General features: G+C 39.3%; 1 protein-coding gene across 3 annotated transcripts in view; it reads right to left on the reverse strand.

Moving 5' to 3' along the window:
• Positions 1–208: 208 nt before the first annotated feature.
• Positions 209–13,118, reverse strand: part of LOC121510214 (nuclear receptor subfamily 5 group A member 2-like) — a 49,563-nt gene continuing 36,653 nt past the window's right edge. For all 3 annotated transcript variants that reach the window (XM_041788172.1, XM_041788171.1, XM_041788170.1), the window contains 3 exons: positions 12,818–12,937; positions 10,249–10,396; positions 209–1,642 (listed from right to left, as the gene is read on the reverse strand). In XM_041788172.1, the coding sequence (XP_041644106.1) occupies positions 1,389–1,642; positions 10,249–10,396; positions 12,818–12,937 (522 nt within the window). In that variant the 3' untranslated portion in view covers positions 209–1,388. The remainder of the gene's footprint in view (positions 1,643–10,248; positions 10,397–12,817; positions 12,938–13,118) is intronic.

Raw genomic sequence — 13,118 nt, forward strand, 5'->3', positions numbered from 1 at the left:
ATAGGTCAGTCTTCTTCTCCACCTGCCTTCCAGGTAGCTTTCAGGACCGGCAGGCAGGTTCGTATTTAAAAAACGCGTTTCACTCTTTCTGTCCCCAAAACATTGCCGTAGACAACATGGCGGTTCTTTATGTCAGCCTCCGTGAGGGCGACCCGCGGTAATGTAAATTTAAAAAGCTTTTTTCTAATTTTGTAAAAAGAAAAAAGTTTAAAGGGGATGATTGTGCACTTATTTTAACATACTTTACATTGATATATAAACATTATATCCCATGTACACCGTTTCTGTTCGGCGAAATGCAGCCAAATTCTACACATTGTACCTTTAATAGTGGTGAAAGGTTATAGAAGCTATGGATGCTGTTCACTGCTGCTGAAGTGTGTGATGCTTTCTTGGCTGTATGCATATTGCAATGATGTGAAGTCTTAGGCCATATTGTAGGTCTTGTTTCATAGGGAGGAGGGAGGGCAGGTATGATTGTTGTCAGCAAATTCTGATTAATTTTTTGAGAGGAGGATTTTCTCATTGCTAAGGCTGGACTTGTGTTCAACTTACAGCTACAATGGGATTTATTTATGAGCTATAATTGTATTTTTGCACGACTAAAAGAATGCGGGAGAGTCAGAGAGAACACATCCAGGTACATGTTGGTTTACTTTGTTGGTCTGTTCAAAACCTGAGCCATGATCAGTTTTCTGAACTCTGTATTTTCCTGCTTGAACAAAACCGAAATGTGATCATTTCTCATTATTATCTATACTTTTATTTTTGTTGCATATCCAAGAGTCATAAGATGTGAAAGATTTATTATCAGTCATTGACCCTCAGATCCCTGCGGGTGTACATCTTCAGCTCGTTTACAGCGTGGAGTGAGATCGTTTCATGTACAGCAGGTCTTCGTCTGTCAAAGTGTTTAAAACTACTCAAAAATTAAGCAGCTGTGGACACTCTTGTCCACATGTTTTTGGCGCATGCTGGAGGAGCGCCTTCCTCCCAGTCTGAGTGTTTCCCAGGCAGCCTGGTCATCTTTGATGCTGGATCAGTGTGATATTTTGTCAAAAAGGATATAATATAAATCTAACAGCAAATCTAATTTTAGATTTGTTGAAAGGAGGGTACAAAATCCAGTTTACAAAGGTTTCATTTTATGAAGCGCTGCACACTATGAAAACAGTGACTTTGAAATTCTACCTTGATGCAGACGGAGTTTTATAATCAAACTCTGAAGAACATTTATCCTTTTTTTACTCAAACAAAAAGCCCTCACAAAGAGGAGCCATTGTGTCAATCTTCATATGATTTTTTTTTCCCACTCACACTCAACCTCCCACACACGCTCCTACACACACTCTCACCTAGAGAAACAACACGTGACGGCAGAGCAGCCCTCACACGCACGCTTGCTTTGCGTGCAGCATCTCGATGAGCAGGTTGTTGCAGGGCACCTCTCCGCTCAGGTGCATGTAGCACAGGTAGTCCTCGGCCTGCGTGCTGAGAGAGCGCAGCTCGGGCAGACGCATCACCAGCTGGCTGAACTTCTCCTGGAACTGAGGGTAGGTGGACAGTGTGTACTCCAGCAGAGCCCCGTTCACCTGCTCCTGGACGCCCTCCACAAACGCCTGGTCCTCCAGCAGCTTCACATCTGTGTGCCCAAAAATAATTGAATGATGAAAATGAGCCTGTTTATAATACGTTTATAAAGTAACTGTTTGTTAACCTTTGCTAGGCTCGCCCTACCGTGGATCATTTCTTAGTTAGAGGGGAAGAGGAAGGTGTAATTATTGTACTTATATCAAACAACATAGGGGGAAAATTTGCTTTGCTCCAGAAGTCACATTTGATCACGAGTGTCTGAAAGATTTCACCAAAACTGCAAAATACCCTCCACACGGCAGGTGTCTAGTGGTCTGGCAGAATTTTCTGTTGCAGTGGTTCCCAAGCTGTGGGTTGGGACCCAAAAGTTGGGCACAAATGTGTGCCTGGGAGAAAAAACGTGTAGCAAAAGTCTGTGATGTACATAAGCTCTCAACAGAGATGCATATGTGCCTTATTATTGTACTCTCTCTCCTTCAAAACAAATGAATTCAGATTGTTCTCTCAAGGTTTTCACTTATTTATTTCTATGTCTTAGCATTACAAAGCTGTTTTTCCACTATAACCAAGTGGTTCCTTTAACCTTACAAAGCAGATTCCATGTCTGTATCAGGCAGATCCAATCTGAAACCATTGTGCCAGGTCTGAGAACAGGCCTGACCAGTCCACGTCTTTTGAGGTTCTCGGATGGATAGAATAGTGGCAGTTTAACAGAACTGGAAAGAATTTCTTTATTAAAACAAGAGCAGAGAGAAGATGTTTTTGCACTTCTCCCAGCCAGCCTCGGCATAAGTTTTATCCACTAACAAGATTAACTGTTCATAAACTACAACAGCTGCTTAAAGAGAGTAGATGCCCACTAACTAATTTTGGTTGCTGTGACAGACAGAACTTTCATCCAATCACATTCCAGAAATGTTTTAGAAAGTCTTGTCGATCCCCAACACTTTCTGTAAGAGATTTCCGAATGAATGTGAAAAATATCAATGAAATGGATATATATTAAACAGTCTATCTGGTGTACCAGAATATTTTAATAGCAACTGTGGCTTAGTAGGTAGAGTTGGTCAATCAGAAGGTTGTGGGTTCGATACCCAGTTCCTGCCATTACATGTCGATGTGTCCTTGGGCAAGACACTTAACCCCAATTTGCTCCCACTGCTGTATGAGTGAATGGGTATGTGTGACCTGTGATGTAAAAGCGCCTTGAGTAGTCGGACGACTACACAAGCTCAAGTCCAATTACCACAATTTATTTAGAAACTGCCAAAATTCATACAATGATCGTTTTGTGGGAACATCTGTGATAACGATCATTGTATGAGTCCTGAATCACTACTTTGGTGAGTAAAATCTGATCTTTCCTCATTGGCAATGACAACAAGAGGATAGATCTCCAACCAGGTTATTCAGATAAATCTGGATAATAACAATGTACAGCAAAATTGACAGTGTCAAGTAAAAATCATATAGAGTAAAATTTAACACAATATAGTGTCTATATTGGTCCATTTAGTTAAGTTACACTTTTTAAAGTGTTAAATATTATACACAACAAGAGCTGCGGAAACTCTTGACAAACTGTTGGTCTCAAATGCAGATAGTCAACTTTATAGCAAGGGGATCCATACTGATAAAGAAAATGAACTATGACTCCTTTAGGAGCACCTAAAGCCTAACTCAGTGGATAACTTCACTCATGGTGCAAATTTGTCTCATAAAAAATGCACCAGAAAGCAAAAGAACCCCAGGAGGTAACACTGTACTAAAGGCGACATCCGAACACAACTAGAGGGTATGATGCTAGGGTATGGAGGGAACTCTGCCTACACATCTACTCAGATTAGAAATCGCAGTGGATTTCTAATCTGGATGGATGGGCACTGCAGAATAACTCCAACACTGAAGACCATTTCACCCAGAATAGAGTTCACATTACACTAAAATCAATTTGGAAATATTTTACTCTGACAAATCAACACTCCAGTTTTTGCTGTTTTGAATGTGATGTGGAATCATTCTCTCTCTATGTGCTACTGTGTAGTCAACAGAGGTGGGAAAAGTACAGGAGTGTAGTGCTCAAGTAAAAGTAGATACTCCGGTAAAGCTTACTTAAGTAGAAGTAAAAGTACTGATTTTGAAATTTAATTACTTTCCACCCCTGCTAATATCACAGTTCTCTTTTTAAGTGCTACTGATTATTTTAACTATTTATGTATTGCACATTTGGACGGAAGCCCCTTTTTGCCATAAAGATTTCAAAGTTGTTCTCTGACAATTTCAAGTGAAAAATCTTTGGCAAAAATTCTCCAGTTGATTTATTTGTGTGTTAAATGTAATGTAAGCCAAAGCTAAAATCAGGGCATATATGCATTCAGTGACATGAGATCATGTTTTTTTTGTCTTTGGTTGTTTTTTCCCCCTCATTAATTGAACATTACTCTGTTATTTAAGGCATGCTATAGTTAAGCCATAGTAACTGCACAGGATGCTCCTCACTGTATCTTCATCCTACTCCCACAGTGGTGGAAAACAAGGACACTACTGCTGCTTTAAATGATTCATTTCAGCTAAAATACTCACAGACATCTCAGTAGAAAAGTCAAAATTAATCCACACCTTCTGATATATCACTTTTAGACCATTATCAATTTTTTAAATCAATTTTTCAATTTTAATTTTGCTTTATTGGCATGAACGATCAGTTACTGCCAAAGCAATTAAAAAATATAAAAACATTAAATATTTACACATAATATTAATTTGCATATTACATAATTCCACAAATAATCAATGTATCATGAAATAAATCTGATTAATAAGATAAAACAACAAGACTAAAAAAATAATGGAGATAAAAAAAAAAAATAAAAAAAAAAATAAAATAAATACAATTCAGTGTGTACGCTGGGAATACACTGATTGGTTGTCCCTCAGGCTATGGCAGGATTGAATGTATTTAGCAGCATCTACACAGACGATTCTGTGTTCTCCTAACATGTATGTCATTTTATGTTCATGCTGTTGTGATTTAAAGTGAGGAACCCCTTGCTGGATTTGATTAATGAATTCTCTTCTGATGTGTTCATATGTACTGTAGTGCAGCAGGAAGTGTTTGTTTCTACCTGCTTCTGAGTACAGAGCTGACAGTCTGTCCTCTCTAGGTAGCCAGGTGTGTGCGTGTCTACCTGTTTCTATGTTCAGGCGGTGATCACTGAGTCCGTACATGGTCAAGGTAACAGTTATCGATAACAAGTACTTTTTCATGGTTAAGCCTCATGTTGTAACTGTAAGGCCTTGTTTATACGACAACGTTTTGCTTCATTTTCCATTTTCGTTTCCCAAAAGTTCCACGTTTACACAGCAACGTTTTGAAAACAATCTCCGTCTACACAGGAACACAGGAAATTAAAAAAACGCCTTAGTGAGGTGATTTATTGCACAATAAAACTGTCTCTACAACAAGGGCAGTGTTTTTCATGTGTTTTTGATAATATGTAACATTTTTATCATACACGTGTGCATGACAGTAATTCATCACTAAATCCTCATCATCATCACCATCGTAGCGTGGCAGCGAAATTTTACGGCACATATAAACACAAAGATGCATTGCAAGACCAATCTTATTATAACGACATCCTGTTAAGACTGTTTGATTTTCCAGGGACAAATTTTTCTCCTAAAGCCTTTGATTTCTCGTGGATTTTCTCCGAAAGTGCGGCGCTTCCTGCTTTTAGCGCAGCAAAAGAATGATAGCAATTTCAGAACAATATTTCTACTTCCCCTTTTTCAATTCTATCTATCTATCTATCTATCTATCTATCTATCTATCTATCTATCTATCTATCTATCTATCTATCTATCTATCTATCTATCTATCCATCCATCCATCCATCCACCCATCCACCCATCCATCCATCCATCTTCTTGGAAGTGATTAACTGTCTTTTTTAACCTTAACACGGAAGCTTTAATCCTGTCACCATCAACTTTGCATTGATATGTAGCCGGTGAGGAGGAGACAGGGGAGTCTATGGGCTGAAGTTAGTTATTAAAACTTAAAGAAAAAAAAGATAAAGTCTAAATCATTTCCAAGAAGCAGATATATAGGAAAATAGAAATATCATCCTGAAAAGAGGCTCCAGCTGCGCTCATGTGCAGCGCCACGCTTTATGAGAAAATCAACGAGAAGGTAAAGGCTGTAGGAGCTGAATTTGTCTGTGGGGAATTAATTATTCTCAGCGGATAGCTACGTTATAACAAGACTCATCTAGCAAAGCATTTTTGTGTTAATATGAGCCAGGAAATTTCTCTGCCTCACTACGATGATGGTGATGACGGTGATGATGATCGATAAAAAAGGTAAAAGTAATCATTTCCAAAATGAATAGCATGACTTTATCTAAAGAAACTGGCACTGATAGCCCTCCATACGAGAATAATGGGTCCCCTTTTCATAATCCAGCTGTCTGTGACATGACAAGCAGTAAAATCAGACGGCTCGGCTCGAGCTGTAAAGTGCTGTGACACTCGTGCTTGACAGCTGATTGCAGCCGTGGTGCGCATGTGCGTTTTCAGATAATGTCATTTTCCCTGTTTACACAGACACAGGGGCGTTTTGGAAAACTTCCACCCTGGAGCCCATTTCCAGAAAGTTTCGTTTTCAGGCACCAAAACGCCGTTGCCGCGTAAATGGACAGCCAAAATGCTACAAAACTTTTGCGTTTTCACCTGAAAATGTTGTTGTATAAATGGAGCCTGACTCAGAGTGAAAGTGCTGTCACACAACCAGGGGATTATTGGAAATCAATGAATCATTTTGTACATGCACTCCTGCACATATCTTATAACACTGTTATCGTCATTGTTGGACATAGAAATGTGTTTTGAATGCAAAGTAATTTCCATTTTAATAATGATATGATTTTTACATGGGATAGATTGCTATTGAAAGTATTGATTAAGCCTGGATTATGGGTAATTTCAGCATTTCATCAAGACTAAATAAAGGAGTTCTATTCAACGGTGGCATGTGAAACCTTCATTTATGGTATGCATTTTATAACCAGTATTTTTCTGTCTATACTTTATGTGAGAAATAAGGGAGTGCACATTGTGTGGGTGGTTGTGAGTGTATGTGAGACAATAGCCGAGCCCTCCGGTGGGCCAGCATTCAGCATCAGCTGAGCCCAGCTCTGAGGATCCATTCACACAGTAATTAAATGTTTTTGAATCAGTGTTCTGAATCATCTTTTCATACTGCTTAAGGGCAATTAAATTACCCCCGAAAACCTGACTCTGAAGACGAGGGAGAGCGAGAGCAAAGCAGCCACAGGCAACGACAGCAAATATTTTCTGCCTATGACAAGTGCTCTCACCATTCAAAAGCTCTTTGTTCCCGCTCTGCCAGCGCTAAACAGCAAACACTTCTGGGAATCTGGGCCAGCCACATCTATGCTCTCTCCATCTGCACAAACCGCCACATGAATGTCGGTCCTGCCATCGAGTGATGGAGCCATCCATTACGCTTCTTTTGAATGCCATTAGTGGACAATGGAGGAGCATGTCTTTGTTAATATTGGCTTTTGTCAACCCTAGAAATTTAATTAAGTGAATTTATTGGAGGGAAAAAGGCCAGTTTGGAAAACACTTGTAACCTTACAGATAAATAGGTATGGCAGATAATCTTCAATTGTGGCATTTTCTTTTTTTATTAGGATGTCAGTCGTGCTATTCAAATTCCGCTAAAGGACAGCATCAGAATGGCCCTGCAGCCCCACCAAGATGATTGATTTTTACATCCAAACACTCTTTTCTTCTTCAGCAGGATGCACATGAACACTCGGTATTCACAGATGGGTCAATAAATGATGAATAATCTTTACTTAAGGAGCAAATCTATTATAAATCTGTGTAGACCTGGGTACACATCCAATAATAAATTAGCAGTGCTAAGTTTTATGTCAATTATTAATGCGGACATTCACATTAAGATTTTCAAAACATTTAACTTCTACAGTTTCCACAGCATAATTTTCAATGCATGAGCTTCCTGTACTTTAGAGCATTGATGCCCATCCTGGGGGTGTCCAGGCACCCAGGGGTGGTAAAGGTCTCTGTGTTATATGGTTGATTAGTAGGGATGATATTTGATGCACACCGCTCTACCACAGGCACACCACGCATTAGGAACTCGTGCTTGATGGTGTGCCATTAATGTTTATATCAGGTGTGCCATACAGCCGGCCAGTGAGCAGGGTCTACCTGACCTACAAGTTGTTCTGGGGAAACAGTATATTTCTATAGTATTTTCCTTCATTTAAAAAATCGAGCATAATTGGAGTAAAATACCAGTATAAGTATCAATCATATGTCATGGCTTGCTAAATTTGACAGGTCAAATGAAGCCAAACTGGAATCCACCCAAATGAAGAGCCGTTCTTGTTGAGCTGAACCAAAATGCCCGTATTACTAAAAATGAGCCAGAACTCTCATCACTAGTACTGTCAACTGTCTGGGAGGGATATATGGGCAGAGTTCCCATCATGCCCTTGGGCAGAGTGTTATATGTGTTTAGGTGTTGTCTGTTGTACAGTAATCCCTGCTACTCCTGTTTCTGGTGGATTGTTTTTTTATGGGAGAGACATTTGCACCATGTCTGAAGTTATCACCTGAGTTAGAGTTCCTGTTTTTAACTTCAGGGATTCCTAAAGGATTCATAGTGGGTATTGTTCATGAGTATGCATTGCTTTGCTATGAGGCTGACTCTCTGCTTTGTTCTTGCTAGAGGAGATCCACCTTTCCACAGATTTTCAACAGGGCTGCAGCTCTGTCATATTGTAAAGTAGTAACACTGAGGAATGAGAGAGACTCTTAAACACAACGCTTCCTTAGATACTCAGTATACAGTACTGTGAGTAAACTTTAAATGAAATACTTTCTACTTTTACTTGAGTAGATTTATAGGCCTAAACTCTGACTTGTACTTAGGGGGCAATGCCAGGGAAGGCTTGAGACTTTGTCTGCTCTGAGGTTTTAAGATTTGCTCCTATTAATGATCTTTCAGTGAGAAAAGAGTATTTAAAGGCCTATGTTGTTGGGTTTATATCAATGAAGAGATGTAAAACTGATGTTAGCTTACACAAAAATGTGCAACACTTTTCTGTAATGGTGGGAAATAATGGGGGGAACTCCTTCTTTAGAGAGCTTTTCGATATCAGGTCACCTGATAGTCCGGGGGTCTCGGTTTGGTTCGGTTCGGATCTCAAATTGCAACATTGTTGCACTTTTGTATGGTTTGGTTCGCATTCACATTGCCCTAGGTCAAACGAACTGAATCATAGGTTTGTGGCACTGTCGTCTCAAACAAAGATAGGGAAGAGGAAAAGGAGATGTAGAAGAAGACAAACACGGAAATCCATCTAATTCCAATGCTCTTTTTTTAAATAAACAATGAAAAAACACAGAATTTATGCTGTCTTGGGGTTTCTGCTTCTGCACTTGGGCATTATTAGCAGCCAGCAAGCTGTTCTTTACATGAGACAAGTAATTCAGCCAAAGACAAAGACGAGAGACTACGAGGTGTTGCTATGGCTACACAGACGTCAAACGAGGTACCGACATGTATTTGAGTGTATTAAATCACATATATAAACCTGTATGTCATGATGTCTTATGCCACTTTCTGCCTTTGGTTTACAAGTTGGTCCGCTTTGCTTCCACACCTCAAACGAACCACACCAGGTGTCATTTGGAAGCGAACCAAGACCCCCTGTTTTCAAGTGGACCAGAGTCGAAAACGAACTGGACTATCCAGGAAAACAAACCAGAGTTTGTTTAAAGTGGACCAAACAGCCGTGTGCTTTTATTGTGAAATGTTGCTTCCTCTTTGTAAAGTTTCATACATCTGGAGCTCTGATATAGAGCATACTGTAGATATTCACATGGTAGACTTTATGACCCTACATATTGTTTATTGGTGGCCTGACAGATGCGTAGGTTGTGGCTGCTGACTTCATTCTTATCACAATCATAGAAATCTTAACTTTCTACTAAATAAAGGCATAACACAGCAGTTTTGTAGATAACCTTGATAATGAGGTGAAAACAGCATGACTGCCTGTGGGCAGACTATTGGATATTTATAAACTTTAAATATTACTGTTAATTAGGGCTTTCAGCATTGATGTGTTGACTGGAATGAAATTAGGGTCCAGAATTTTCAGTTACATTGATTGCATGCTTCATTTTACCTTTTTAGCTCGCATTGTTCCAATCGACCCAAAATTCCTTATTTCTTTCACAATTAAAGCAAGTCTGCACCCAAACAGGAAGCCCATCGCCCTGAATTTAATACAGGACAGACATTTGAAATAAGAATTTTGAAATGCAATTAGAGGCCTTTCAACAATTGTGACAAGAAGAGTTTTCACTATGTCCACCGCTGCAAACAGGTATAACATGAAGTTAATAAAACGAGAATTCCCACTTAGACTAAATATTTCAGATGGATTTTCCTGTAGTCAGTGAACATACTGCTGGTGACAGCATGTGTTTCCTTTCTTTTAAGGAATGATCACTGAGTCTAAGTCCACTGTAGTGTAACGCTTCCAGTGATCCCAGTTATATAGTAGAAACATGAGGCAGACTCACTTGGGTTGAAAAGAAGGAGGAATTTCATACAGGCGATCTCTCTGCGGTCCACCTGCAGCGCTCGAAGCCGGGCCGCCAGCTCCTGACCCCTTTGGACCAGACTGGAGAGAGTGGCCTCGGCTTGAGACAGAATGAACGACAGCTCCACCTGGAAACAGGATGCTGGTTAGTTTCTCTGGATTCATACAAGCGTGACATGAAGCAGCTGAAACAGGATTTAAAGACATGCCACATCTCTCCCTCTCTGTGATTTATTGAGAGGTAAAAATGGCCACCACATCAAATAAAAGAATGATTGTCTGCTATTTCCTATACTTATTTTCTGTTTGGCCTGTGAAAATTTTTGGTTTTCATCTGGAGAGAAAAAATGTCAGATTCTCAAATAAAATGTGAATGTCGAGGATAAATCACTACAAATGAAAATCTGTCAAAATACTAACAATATACAGTGTATTTAAACATAGTAAACAAACCACCTAACCAACCACTAAAATATTCTGTCTGTAGAGACAAACAAATAAAAGTTAAAATGTCTCTTCTTTCTAATTTTAAGAATGAACTCTTAAAACTAAGAACTAAATGGGAGTTTTTAACTAAGGTCTGAATTGTTTAAATTCTGTGCAAATTTGCTGACCATAATTAGGCTGCCGTAGCGGGGCTGCAGCTTGATGCTACTCACTGTTGCACCTTCCTGCTCTCACAGTGATAGAAAACAAACACTCCTGCTTTTCTAAGTGCCCCATTTAGCTTTCAAAACCAGACAGCTCCGGGGCAAAGTCCAAAGCCATCTAAACGTAGCACAAAGAGAATGGAAATTTGTGTTTTATAGATTATTTCTTTGCATCTTGGCAATAAATCTTATGCTGCTGGAAAGCCTGTTTATTATTATTATTATTTTTTTTTTTTAATGGTGCAACATTTGTAAGGAACATGCATTTGCAGGATGAGCAGCAGAGCTGAGTATGTGGGTTGGGCTCATAAAAATTTGCCAGATCTTCTCTGCCAATACCAAACAGCTTATTCTGTTGTTTCTACTACTTTTGGTACAGGTGCCTGATTGTCATCACTGGAGGCTATCTCATTACAGAGAGATACTGAAATGAGATCCAGCAACTACTTCCAGAATTTAGGAGTGGAGAGCAGTCCTGACCTCAACCACATTGAACACTTGTGGGATCAGCTTGGGTGTGCCGTTGGTGTCAGAGTGACCAACACAACCACGTTGGCTGACTTGTGACAAATCCTGGTTGAAGAATGGGATGCCATCCCACAGCAGTGTGTGACCAGGCTGGTGACCAGCATGAGAAGGAGGTGCGATATTGTGGCTGTGTATGGTTTTTCCACTGCTACTGAGGATCCTGTCTGTTAAATTAATGAATTGTTAAATAGGTCATGTTTCTTCATACTTAATCCACCAAACATCAAGAGTCAATTGCAGAATAAGCTGTTTGGTATTGGCAGAAAGTTGGCAAAGTTTTCATGGGGTTAGAGAAGTGTCAACACTCAAAATGTCCTTTATAGTGTTTTTTATTCAAGGCAGCAAGGCACCTTGCTGTTGTGCCTTGCTGCCTTGAATAAGGCAGCAAGGCACAACAGTGCTGACACTTCTCTAACTCTAGAAAGTCTTTTGTCTGGCACCTTTTAAAAAAGTTTTTGTGCTTGGAGGGTGCTCCTTTTTTTTTTGCTTTTTTGTTAAAGTTTTCATGGGCCCAACCCACATACTCAGCTCTGCTGCTCGTCCCACAAATGCATGATCCTTACAAATGTGGCACCATTTTTAAAGAAAAATAAACAGTCTACTTTCTGTGCTAAATTTATATGAAACAATCGATTTTTGTAACATTCACTTTAGTATTTTTATTTACTGTCTCTCTGGAACAAGCCTTTTTTCTATTGTTAAGCTTAACCCAGAACTTTCAGTCGTTAAAACCAAAGCAATTTTTATCCAAATAGGAAGTAAAGTAGTCTCAACTTAAGACAGTATGCATTACAAAGTAAAATCAACACAGGTTAAAGTTTGTTGATAAAATATCTTATCTTAAATGTGAACCTTAACTTGGATATTCAAACAGAGAACTCCTGAAAAGTGGGAATGTCAACCAAGGATCATTGCACATCAGTGAGTCATTTTGTACTTGCACTCCTACATATTTCTTAATTTATAACAGTGTTAATACATTATTTGACAGAATAGGCACTTTAAAGCTGTCTCCTGTCATGGTTTCAGATTCAGGTCAGGTTTCAATTTTATCAATACAACTCAAAAGGTCTGAATTAAAGTGAAAAAGTAAAATACTCAGTGGAATCCACTTCCTGTCATTGGTAAGGCTTTTTAACTGCACAGTAGTTTGGTCACCATGTATGCTAGAGCCTCCATATTTTAACACTGTTTTGAGTTTTGTTGTCAGACCAAAACGATCAATAAACAATAAGCAAAAATTTAATGTGTATTATTGTTTTTTTTTTAATCCTGTGTTTATTTTTGAGCTTGAAATACATGAAAGATTTGCAGAGCCAAGCTCCAAACTGTGTAAGGGAGCTGATGGGAAGTGTGTGAGGGTGGCGTTACCTCCTGGCCGGTCACCAGCAGGATACTATCTTCCTGTCCGTGCTGCACTTGTCTGAAAATGTGATCCAGGACCAGAAGTTCAGACCAGCAGTTATGGAGCAGCTTCATTTGATCTCCCACCTTCAGGAAGTAAACACACATACATAGAGAGTCAGAAACATTAGCCCTATTCAGACAGTGCTAGTTCTAAAAACTATATTTATACCTCTGAGATATCCTCCTTACAGTAGCATAACAGGGGTCAAAGTCACCCCACCTTTATTTAACTACTGAGGTAAGCTTTGTCTACGTATGAATTCAC

This window comes from Cheilinus undulatus, linkage group 5 (genome assembly GCF_018320785.1).
Source record: "Cheilinus undulatus linkage group 5, ASM1832078v1, whole genome shotgun sequence".
Lineage (NCBI taxonomy): Eukaryota > Metazoa > Chordata > Actinopteri > Labriformes > Labridae > Cheilinus > Cheilinus undulatus.